This window comes from Monopterus albus, unplaced genomic scaffold (assembly GCF_001952655.1).
Source record: "Monopterus albus unplaced genomic scaffold, M_albus_1.0 scaffold534.1, whole genome shotgun sequence".
Classification (NCBI taxonomy): domain Eukaryota; kingdom Metazoa; phylum Chordata; class Actinopteri; order Synbranchiformes; family Synbranchidae; genus Monopterus; species Monopterus albus.
In genome coordinates this window covers 71063-83424 of record NW_018128414.1, presented here as the reverse complement: position 1 = coordinate 83424, position 12362 = coordinate 71063, and the positions used below count along the sequence as shown (strand labels likewise).

Genomic DNA, 12362 nt, shown 5'->3' with positions numbered 1-12362 from the left:
GAAGGAGACTGCATCACGTGGTTGCTTCCTGAAGGTTTGTTTCCACCGGAAGTTCCTGGTACATTTCGACCCTAGAACGTTGCTGGGGTAAAAAACCCTCAAGTGCATTGTCATTTCACAGCAGGGCTGAAGCCTCATGAAGATTAAACTAATTAGCATATCAGAAGTGAAGTGGTCGGCAGCAGGGTGTGAAGGATTAATGCTGCGTTTATAATGTGGTGCAGTATTTGACCAGTCAGCAACATTCAGCGCCACAGGCCTCGGCCCACTGGTTCTTGGACCTTCAGAATGTACTATCCCCTGACTAGGGAGTTTTTTGGAGGGTAGAACTATACCCTGGAACTATACAGACCCCTGTTCCTCCAGTGGAAACTCAGGTAGATAAACTATGCGGGAGTTTTTTGGAGGGTAGAACTATACAGACCCCGGTTCCTCCAGTGGAAACGCAGGTAGAGAAACTATGTTCTACAAAAGGTTCCTGTTCCCAGGGAACCTTTCTTTTATGGAAACGGGGCTTATGCCAGACATGTACGACACATTACCAGTTCCTGTTGTGCAATCTCTTGCTGCAAACTAAATCAAGTCCAGATGAGCGATGTACTGTTTAGCTTTCACACTAGTGTCGTCCTCTTGCTTACACACGTTTGGCTTTGATTCTGCCGAGGATTTACACACACACCGACTGGGTAATTTGTAACACACCCACTGTGAGGTTACACATTCGTTTTCTTTTAATTAAGGCTTTTATTTTGAAGGCAGTGCATCATATTGAAGGCTTTTATTCTGTCAGTCTCAGATGGCTTCACTGTTTTTACTCGGCCTGAATGAAACAAGGCCAGTGTGTGTGTTCATCCTACACCCTTTCAGTCTGTGCAGCAACACACAAACCTTATCACGCACCCATTGACACTGTGGTGTGGTTCCCGTGGCAACCAGCAGTTCAGTAACAACCCCTCACTGCGCACACACACAGATGCACACATATACACAAACTGTGAGACCCTGGATCTGTTGTGTATAAAATAAAACAGGGGAAAGTGATGTCGATGGGACAGAGGAGGACATTTGTGCACGTGTGGCAGCCAGTCTCTTGCTAGCAGCTGCATAGCCTTGAAATTCACTTCTCTTAAACTCAAGGCCACTGCACCCGTTCATCTCCCACATCTCCCAGCTGTCGTCTGCTCCGTCACACTCACACCGACACGTCTGCTACTGCACTGTTTCCAAAAGTCTGATGAATCAGTGTGTGTCTGTGTAGCTCACTTGTCTGCAGGACTTCTTCGGGGATGACGATGTGTTCTTGGCCTGTGGACCAGAGAAGTTTCGCTACGCTCAGGACGACTTCGTGCTCACACACAGCAGCAAAACACAGGCCTTTGTTAGCGGTGAGAGACATAATTTTAATACTTTAAGGGCTGCAACAACTAACCGCTTGATCTGTAAAATGTCAAAACAAAAAGGCACAAAATGTACATCCAACCCAAGCTGGAAGAAATGAAGAAAAGAGAAAAATTTCCTAAAACACATGAGATTATGTTGAGATTCTCTTCTCCATCTAAAACCCAAACATATTTGTTTTGCTTTAATTAAGAGAAAGAAAAGCAGCAAATTCTCACATCTGAAAACTTGGAACTATTGTATTTTTGAGCATTTTTGCTTAAAAATTACCTTCAACGCTTGAATCAATTATAATAATTGGGCTTTTTTTTTAGACTGACTCGTTTCTGTGGCTCTAAACATGTATTCACTGTTGGTTTAGGTGATAAATGTACAAATTCATTATTTCTTTTTGGATCAAGTTTGCTAAAAACCACAGGTACCGACAGTTTTATGAAATTCCTGCGTCTTTTTAAAGTATGAAATTAGATATGTGTGAGGTGTTTATTTTATGATTTATAACCACAGATGGGGTGGGGGGACCTTGAGAGACAGGCTAACACTTTCATGGGATTTGTGGACAAAAACAAAAATACCCAGTAGCACAGACCTTATCTTTGACATCACTAACTCAAACTGCATCTTCTGATGAAAATAAATGTATTTATATCTCTGTGTCATTCTCTGTCCAGAGTGCAGGACCAAAGCATCTCGCTCTGCTCCTCCTCAGAAAACTACAACTCCTAAAACTCCCAGTAGCTCCGGCTTCTCCTCCTCCAAGACTCCGCCCAAAGGCCTGTCCAGAACAAAGTCACCTGGCCCAGGTGTGACAACAAAGATGATTTACATTCCTGTCATTTACACAACTACCTGCCGTTGGCTGTTCGGGCTTTAAACCTGTGACCCTCACAGGATGTTTTCTGTCACCACCAAGTATAATCAGATTAATCTTAGTTTCATGTTAATTTACATTTTAGACAATTACCAGTACCAGTGCCTACCTGGTACACCGTACCAGTGCACCAGGTAGGCATCTGAAACATGGCTGACTGCTGGCACACTCGGCAGTGTACTACATATCTAGCCTTGTTTGTTTACATTTTTTCAAACTGGCATAAATAATGTATGCAGAATATGCTTTTAGTATTTCCTGTTTGCAAAGTATCCACGGAAGTGCCGACATCTGTCTTGTATCTGTATTGATGTGATCCTGACGGAAACGTAAAAATGTTAAGATTCTCAGACAAATTTTGCACCAAGCTGGTAGAATTACCTGATTACTTTGACCAATCAGATGGCTCCTTTCTCTTGCATTTAGCCAATGAGGGCTTGGGATCACAGTCAGCTGGAAAATCGTCCAGGTCCAGCCCCTCCCCCACCAGCCCTGGGACACGACGCAGTTTCAAGGTCAGATTGATTGATTATTTCATTGATTAAGTTTTGTTTGCAGTAACATTTGGATCTCAACTAAAGAAGACGTTTTCTTTGTTGAAGCCACTCTGTCGTCATCTTGTCCTGTCTATCTCTTCAGATGTCTCCTCGTCGAGCTTCCTCCACAGATGTAAATGGAGAGGCTGAGCAGCTGGACGACGACACCGTTGAAGGTGTGGACGTGCCCACATTTTGACAGTCTTAAGTCCATGTGCATTTGTATCAGGGCCTAAAATCTGTTGTGCCTGAGGGTAAAAACATGACTTTGAAATTTAACTCTCACTGAGTTGGTCAGAAATATTTTAAAACAACATTGAAGGTTATGATCAAAACAGCTCTGAAATAAAACTGATTTAGTGCTGTTCACATTTTAAACCTCTGGATTAAAGGATCCTGAAATGTCAGCAAGTTCTTTGATATATAATACAGTTTACATCTGGCACTAAGGGTTAGTCCCAGTTTATGCTCAGACGTCCCACAAGTGCTTGAAAGTCAACACATCAAGTAAAGACTGAAGACCTGTGATGCAGAAAAGACTCAGAGGCTCCAAGTGTGAAAAGTGACAGAAAACCTTTGAGTTTCTGGGTTCAAGCCGGAGACGGTGAATTTTCACAGCAGACATTTTCAAGAAAGCAGATTTGTTACATAGAAGTCATGTGTTCAACTCTGAGTCAAGTCATTCTAGCAAAGACTAAAAATATCTTCTTCTCTTCACAGTGAACGGAAATCGATCAGTTTCTTCCTCCATCATCAATGATAAGTACAAAGTCGGGAAAGTGATCGGAGATGGAAACTTTGCCGTGGTGAAGGAGTGTGTGGAGAGGTGAACAAAGATACTGTTTAAGTCTAAAACACAGGTGTGGAAGTGTACTAAGAGGACTCAAGGATCAAGACAATAAAACAGTAACTTAAACAACAATAATAAAAAAGCAACATAAGATTAACTGTCAATGTAAACGTCTTACCACGCTCCCTGATGTCTGTCCACTCATGTCAATAACAAAAACCTAAATTGGCTTCCACTTCCGTGGGTTTATTAGGACATGTTTATTGTGAAATAGCAAATCAGATCAGGGCGGTTCCTTCAAAAATTAAATATTCAACTTGATTTGCATTATTTTTTTACAGCTGAGTCAGAAGATTAATCTCTGATCAGTGACATAAAGCTTTAAGACATTTATCAACCCAAAACATTTGTTCATTCCAGCTCCTCGTTTGTAAAGATTTGCTGCTTTTCTCCGTTTTATATCATTCTAAACTTTGTATTTTTGGACTGTTGTTCAGACCAAACAACCAATCTGAAGACTTTGTCTCAGGCTCTGGGGACTTGATGAGTTCTTTAAAGTGACTTCTTGTTCACTTTAACTTCAGTTTATTTACAGCACACATCACCCAGACTTCACAGATGTAGATGCACAAACTAAATGATTAATCATCACTTGTTGCCTCCTGAGTTACTTTCATACAGTTATGAATTATGTTAGATTTCCGTCTTTACTGTCCAACTGCTGTTTCGATTGACAGGTCGACAGGGCAGGAGTATGCCCTGAAGATCATTGACAAAGCTCGCTGCAGTGGGAAGGTAACATGGCTTTACAACATGTGGCAGCAACAAAAATGCACAAAAGCAGAACAAATGACAGCAGTTTAATAACAGTTCTTATGTGTAACTCACTGACTCGGACGTGTGTGTGGACAGGAGCATCTGATAGAGAACGAGGTGGCCGTGCTGCGGAGGGTTCGACATCCGAGCATCATCCAGTTAATCGAGGTGGATGAAACACCCACTCAGCTGTTTCTGGTCATGGAGCTCGTTAAGGTGCTTCATCTTCACCTCCTCCTCCTCCTCCTCCTCCTCCTCGTCTTCTGGCCACTGCAGCTAAGAAACTTTAGAAACACTAAAAACGTGGAAAGTTACTATTTTCATGCCTCTCCCTCCATCAGGGCGGTGACCTGTTCGATGCCATCACCTCCTCCACAAAGTACAGCGAGCGTGATGCCAGCGCCATGGTGTTCAACCTGGCCGGAGCCATCAAATACCTGCACCGGATGAACATCGTCCACCGAGACATCAAACCGGAGAACCTACTGGTACACACAAGTACACAGTGTATACAGACTACAGTGCAAAAACAAAGTACATGTTACATGGTGGCAGTGTAAACTTGAGATTTTCAGTTTGTAGGCAGCAAACCAGTTTATTTTCTAGTAAAATCTCTCGGTCTCATTCTGGACTTTACAAATATGTAAGATTACCTGTAGAAACTTCAACTGGTGTAAATTTACTCTGTTACTGTAGTTTAAACCGCTGTAGGTGCAGGCAGCATCGATGAACTACCGAGCACAGATTTAGATGGTGCTTATTTTACATACTGTATTTTATTATATTTGTATTGATGTAGGCGATATAGCATGTTCATCTTATTTCTTTATAAAATATTACTATCATCCATTCTGCACCAGATGTCTCTGTCAAGCAGTACCTGTGAGTATTTGTGTGTATTTTTGAAGGACCTGAAGTACTGGTCTCTCTGTGTTGCAGGTATGCGAGTACCCGGATGGCACTAAGTCTCTGAAGCTGGGTGACTTTGGTTTGGCGACGGTGGTGGAGGGACCGCTGTACACCGTCTGTGGCACGCCGACGTACGTGGCCCCGGAGATCATTGCCGAGACCGGGTGAGAGACAAAACTGAAATTCAAAAGTGATTCTGGATTTTTAGTTGGTTGAAAAAGAAGTACAGTGACACTTGATTTAAACTGTCGTGTGTGCAGCTATGGTCTAAAGGTGGATATCTGGGCAGCGGGAGTCATCACCTACATCCTGCTGTGTGGATTTCCTCCATTTAGAAGGTAAGTGAATGCAACGTTTCCAACCGATGCAACCAACCAAAAGTTTCCCATTCATTTTCATGAGAAAGCGTGAACTTTCATTTGTTCAATCATTCAGTGCCTTTATTATATTAGATATTTTGTTTTTATTCTAATGGCTATCGATATCACGTTGTCAGTAATAGCTTCCTCCTTTTCAGTGAGAATAATGTCCAGGAGGAGCTGTTCGATCAGATCCTCAGAGGGAAGCTGGAGTTTCCATCTCCAGACTGGGACACCATCAGCCTCCCAGCCAAGGTACCAGTGTCTGACATCAAGGCTTCCAGTCAGCTAGAAAACAAACTACCGACAGTTTAAGTCTAATGAAGCAAACAGTGCTGTTGGGTGAAAATTACATAAAAGTTGCTGACTGGTGCAGGTGATTTTAAAATGACCCCACCTGCCTCAGAGACATAAATCCCGTCCAAATGCAACTGAAACTACACTTATTTTACTATATAAAAGGGTCAAATCACACAATATTAAGTACCAGAATTTTCTATGTTTACACAAACATTTCACAGTTTACTTCATGCTGTTAACAGTCACATTACCTGTTCCTCAGATGCTGATTAGTCAGATGCTGCAGGTGAATGTGGATGCTCGTTTCACCGCCGAGGAGGTCCTGTCGCACCCCTGGGTGACTGTAAGAGCGCATGCACACAAATCCATATAAATACAAATACTAAACACAGACGGATTATAAAGGAGTTTTATAGCTCACCTCTTTATTACCACACAACTGCATGAAGGTGATCCGAGGACTCACTTTCAAACTAAATCGTGTTATTGATTCCTGTGTTTGTTAGGACGAGGCTCCCATAGACTGCAACACTGTGAGCAGCACTGAAGACCAGACAGTGGAACCAGAACAAGAATCACCAGTACTGGAAACCATACAAGATCCCTCACCTCTGGTCTAAAACACACCCCCCTTTATCGACTGCGAACCAAACATAACACTACTGTTTTTGATCTACTGGACACCCAAACAGCGTCCTCTCCTCCAGTCTAGAACATGAACCCCAGATGTCCCCTTTTTTCAACTGGAAACCAAACAAGTTCATGTGGCATGCTAAAATTTTACCAACCTGTGGTTTAGAAAAATTCCCTGTTTCTTCTACTGGACACCAGACCAGTTCCCTCACTTCTAATCTAAAGCACATCACCATTCATTTACTGAAAACTGAACAAGTTCCCTCAGATCAAGTTTACTTTGATCTAGTCAGGAACCTATTTCATCCACTGGAAATCGCAATCTGGTCTAGGACCACCGGAAAACCAAACAAGGTTCGTCATCATTGGTGTAGACCACATCCTTCTTGATCTTTAACCAAGCAACAACCCTGGCTTAGAACTAAACCTGTTTTATCTACTGGAAATCAACCAAGTTCCCTCAGTTCTGGTCTAGAATTTGTCTGCTTTCATTAACTGAAAACCACAGAAGATTGAATGTGGTCTTAATCAGATGGAAGGCTTAACCAGCTCCCTAAAGTCTGGTCAAGAGAACATCAGGTTTTATTAAGTGGAAAGCAAATAGGTTCCCACATCTCTGGTCTGGAATGTGCTCCCCTTTATTAAGTAGAAGCAAAACATGTTCCCTCACCCATGGTCAAGAACTGTACGGGTTCTACCCCTTCCCTCATTTACTGGAATCCAAACATGTCTCGTTTGATCCACTGGAACACAAAGTTCTCCAATGTTATATCCATGGTAACCCCTGGAAACAGTCCTCACCTGGTCTGGTCTAGACCGCGTGGTATTTAATCTACTGAAGACTTTAAGAAGACCAGTCTCTGCTGCTGTTCTAGAAAGTGTTTACATTCTCTTTTTGGCTAGACACTACTGAAGTCACCTCACTGCTGCTTGAATGACATTTACCATATCTGCACTGGAACACCATGAAGGACATGTCCCTGTTTGATCACCTAGCACTTCATGGAACTGGACCATTTTGTGGAAGTAGCTCTTAAGTCTGATCTGAATGACACTTAACTAAGGCTGTGAAAAGGCCTTAAACCACTTTCATAGGGGTATAAATACTGATTCACTACAAACATTTTCACTGGCTTAGGGATTATTTTCTCTGTAGTCCTTGCCACTTGGCGACTAAGATGTCTTCCATTTATTCTGGGAAACGTCCCATTTCTCCTGCCTTTACCCTCCAGCTTTCCTTCCGCTGGCCTGAAGGATGTTTAGCATTTCTTCTACTTGGCGCCCACCATTCCAAGGAGATATCTCAGTACTGTGCCTGTTTACGCTGCTGATAAAATCCACTTCCTCTGAAATCCCCGCTCTTTCCTCCATAGGTTCTACTATTTTTATTGACTCTACAAAAGGCTCACTGTTTTCAGTTTTAACCAATTTAAAGCAAACTATATCCAGGTCTCAGAAAAGGAGTAGACCCATTTACAGTAAGTTCTAGTCCAGATGAAAAAGTTACTGTTTTCTGGGCCTAAAGACTAAAGACAATGAAACAGATAGCCTGGCTCAGTCCCTAGAACAATAATACTCCTTCCAGCATGTCTAAGACTAGGTCTACATTAAGCTGGGTAAATCTGTAAATACACCTTTCTCTTAGCTTGGCTGTTCATCCAAACTAAAAAGTGTTTTTCCCTCTGGAGTACATAAATCTGAAATCGCTGGCGTGTACAGGCAAAACTGAGCTTTGTGGAAACACTGTCATAACAGTGGTTAGCTAGGCTAATCACCTCCTAGAATTTAATTTTATTAAACTCAGAAAAAAGGGGAATAAGTATGTTCCAAACTGTTGAATACCTTGTACCTTTTCATGCTCCTGTACATTGAAACAGTTTAAAACCTAATTTCCGCTTGGACTTTGGTAGCATGGATTTTTGAAACCTTATTCTTAGCTTAACCTTTTTAAAATATTCTAAATAAAGATTTAATTTCAAAAAATAAAAACTGAAAACAATAAGCCTTACTGCATAAACACACTGTCCTTCATCTACTCCCCAGCTTTGACTGCATCTCAGATTAACTGAGTGACTTCCAAACGTCACAATTTCACAAATAACTCAGACAACTTTTCAACCTTAAGTATAACTGAGCTAAATGACATGTTCCAGTCCAAGCCCCGAAGCTCCCTGCCTCTCCTACCACCTGCAGTTTGGAAGATAAAACAGCCTGTAAATACTGTAAATATTAGCTCTGTTTGTCTGTGTGAGTCAGTTGTGGTTGTGAAGTAGAGAAACAGTAGTAGTTTGGGGGGGGGGAAATACTACAGTAAAAATAAACCACCCCATTACAGACAGTGTGTCAGCGCTCTGGCAGAAACCTTGTTTTTCCCAAAGAGACTTCATATCTTGAATAAAGATTTCACACATTGACATGGGTACATTTTGTCATTTAAAATATATTTTCAGTAGCTAGCAACTTGTTCAAAAGAAAAACATGAGAAGCAAGGTTTCAGAATGGTGCTGACAAACTGTAATGGAAGTGTTCTTACCTTAAAGTCGAGGTCCTGATAGATTTGGTAGCAGATGCTTCAACAAAAGACTGGACAGTGATGGATCTCTTTCTTTACGTGGTCATGTGTCTGTGACATAGTGGTTGGTCCACCAATCATATCACTCCATCCATAATGTTGTCTGTCAATTTCTCTAGTTATAAAAATCACTGAGGATGAAGGAAAGGTGTGTGTGTAAATAAGTGAGTAATTTCACCAGTGTAAGGTTTTAACTTAAGTATGGTGTGTGTTTTTTGTCTGCATTAAGAAAAGGGGGTCAGCTTTTTAAAAACTTGAAGTGTCAGTCATCATCTGGATAAATGTATTGAGCTAATGCAGTGTTCCGACCTTACCACAACCTTAACACGACCTTGACTTTCCACTGATTAAGAGTTTGACATGATGCGCTGTTGAAGCTGCTGCAGTGTTCGAGATGATTCAGCTTTCAAATTTACTACGAGTACCTGCTCGTTCAGATTTCAGTTGCAAGAATCAAATGTGTTCATGGTCAAAATCAGTATTTTTATCTTGTACCATGCTTGCGGCTTTAGAGCAGATAATGAATCATCTTGAACTCTCTGTACTGACACTATTCATTATTAAAAACTTATGGCATTCTCATTGCTAACACTAATAAAGTATTTAATTTGTTGCCAACAAGCTAACGCTATTACTACCGAAGTACCTGGAGAAGAACTTGAGCAGCAGTCAAACTCTTGTAATCAGTGTCTAAGCCTCTGACCTTCGATGCCTGCTACGAACCCAGTCGTCTTAATTCTTGTCCCTTTGCTTTAAACCATAAGGAGCCTTCAGCTGATATTGTTAGCAGTGCAGCCACACCTGGGTCAACAAGCAGCTGAAATCTTTTCGGTTCAGCTGACTTTTGTGTTGATGTGATGATACTATCCCCAGTAATGTTAAAGTACCATATCTTTTAGCTGCAGTAGCAATAAACCTCTTATTTTTGTTGCATGCAAGGTTTACCAATTAAAAAATGCATTGTAACACCAGAAGAGTCAAGTCAAGCCTTGGTTTTCCTTGAATGCAGCTTGTAAACATATCAGTTGACTAACTTTAACTGATTTTAGTAACATGTAACTGCCATTTGCTTTCCTTTTCGCACACTGCTGTTGCAGTCTTTCACTGTGTTGTGCTGCATTCACGTCCCAGTAAAAAGAAGCTCTTGTTATCATCCATGTTGTCAGTGAATGAACAAAAGACAAGACCGGAAAAATAAAGTCTTGGTGTTTTCACATAAAACATACTATTCTTTGTCTGGGACTTGAACGCAGCTTTAACTCACAGGTTGATCAAGTTAAATAAGTATTTACTGAGAGTCAGTGTGGTTCAACTGTTGCAACTCAAAGTAGCTGAGTGGAGTTCAGCGTGGTTCGACCCGGGGCAGCTGCAGCTATGAGACCCTTTGTGTTTTTATCAAAAGCAGTGTGTGTCTGAGTGTGTGTGGTCACTTCACATCATTTTAAACAGGAACCGTTTCTTTTTCTTTCTTTCTTTTTTACGTGCCGTGAACGAATGACAATTTTGAACCAAACTGGGCTGGTTTTCCTAAAAGGAATCCGAGTTGATTTGCAGTGAATTCAATCAGCTAAACTGTAACGTATGAATAGCTTGAGGATTTGTATTGAATTGTTTAGGACATAAGGTTCTTAAATTATTTCATTTTAAAGATGATTTGGTTTCTGGAATGCCAAGAATGAACCCTGCAATGTTGAACCTGGTAGCTAAAAACCAGAAGAAAAAAAAAACGGTTTTATTTCTTTGCAGTTCATCAGCTAATCAAAAACACTGTGAGCGTTTTAAGCCCTAAATTAAAGTTAAGCGGTTGGATGTCTGTGTTTCATTGCAAGATGCCTTTAGGAAAACTGGTCCTGTGTTGAAGTATAAGGAGAAGTGAGAACATGTTGTAGACATGCTGTAATGCTAACAATGATCTGTAATGTGATGTGTGTTGTTATAAAACATGTATGTTTGTTGGAATCAGGGCGTGGGCGTTTGGAGAAAACAAAACCCCTGATTTGTACCAAGAAAAGATGCATTCATCTGTGAAAATAAAACAAATGCAGTGGCATCACGTTAACCTGCTGTGATGTTGGTGCTGTTGACTTCCTGTGACGTTGATAAACTGTACCTCCTGCTCATAAATTACATCTTATTTAGAACTACCAGTAATAGTGAACAAACAGCAAACATTGATGGGAAAGAGACGATATTTACAGCTTGTCCTATGTGAAGGAACTAAGGGTATTTTCTCCAACACCATTTGGATGCAATGGTCCTTTATTAGAGGCATCCATTTTGCAAGATGTTCTACTTTTCCATCAGCACATTTCAGGGAAATCAACTACAGTATACTATAACACTGATCCAGCTGTTGCGATGCTATTTTATTTCATAAAACATCCACTACTGATTGCTGCATTATCTTTTATGTACATTATACAAAAGAAAATGTTTTATTATCTAGTAAGGAACAGTTTTTCATATTTTTTTTCTCAAATTTTTTTTTTACATTGTGAAAAAAAATCGTATTGTGAATCTTTTATCAAGGGAATATCGTATTGTGAATTGTTGTATCATTTCACCGCTACAAGGCTATTACTAGCTGAAAACACTAACAATGAACAATCTCAGCCACTCACACGAATACTTTGACATATTTACAGGCGTGTATCAAATCATGCTAAGAGGTCAATACATCAACCAAAAATGAACACTTTAAATCTGTAAGCTGCAGCTCAACGTGCTACTAAAGTACCCCTAGAACCCCTCCCTCTTCTCAAACAAGGAGGCCTCCCTCTGATGGCACAGTTCATTTCCTGGCTCATCCCCTTTCATAGAGCTACAAGTCAGAGATGGGTGTAACCAACAAGCTGTGAAGTGCAAGAGGAACAAGCCACTTTAATGCAGATCAGTGTGTAAATGTAGAAGACAAGAATGTCAGCGTACCTGTTTGACAGCTTTATCTGCTGTGAGGAAAGTGAATGACACTCTCTGCTGTGAGAGGTGAAATGGCGCAGCAAAGAAACCAGGTAGACAGGGTGAAAATCAGCTGTTCAATCTGTCTGGATCTCCTGAAGGATCCGGTGACTATTTCCTGTGGACACAACTACTGCATGAGCTGTATTAAAACCCACTGGGATGAGGAAGACCGGAAAGACATCCACAGCTGCCCTCAATGCAGGACGATGTTCACGCC

At 41.1% G+C, this 12362-nt stretch overlaps 2 protein-coding genes across 2 annotated transcripts in view; both read left to right on the top strand.

Moving 5' to 3' along the window:
• Positions 1–11568, top strand: part of LOC109953024 (serine/threonine-protein kinase DCLK2-like) — a gene marked incomplete at its 5' end in the record, with an annotated part of 12166 nt that extends 598 nt beyond the window's left edge. The window contains 13 exons of the mRNA XM_020588369.1: positions 1259–1385; positions 2070–2201; positions 2696–2784; positions 2909–2981; positions 3526–3631; positions 4333–4390; positions 4508–4627; positions 4753–4899; positions 5351–5484; positions 5581–5658; positions 5838–5934; positions 6242–6322; positions 6486–11568. Of these exons, the coding sequence (XP_020444025.1) occupies positions 1259–1385; positions 2070–2201; positions 2696–2784; positions 2909–2981; positions 3526–3631; positions 4333–4390; positions 4508–4627; positions 4753–4899; positions 5351–5484; positions 5581–5658; positions 5838–5934; positions 6242–6322; positions 6486–6599 (1356 nt within the window). The remainder of the gene's footprint in view (positions 1–1258; positions 1386–2069; positions 2202–2695; positions 2785–2908; positions 2982–3525; positions 3632–4332; positions 4391–4507; positions 4628–4752; positions 4900–5350; positions 5485–5580; positions 5659–5837; positions 5935–6241; positions 6323–6485) is intronic.
• A 606-nt stretch (positions 11569–12174) lies between these two features.
• Positions 12175–12362, top strand: part of LOC109953023 (tripartite motif-containing protein 16-like) — a 1727-nt gene continuing 1539 nt past the window's right edge. The window contains exon 1 of the mRNA XM_020588368.1: positions 12175–12195. Within this exon, the coding sequence (XP_020444024.1) occupies positions 12175–12195 (21 nt within the window). The remainder of the gene's footprint in view (positions 12196–12362) is intronic.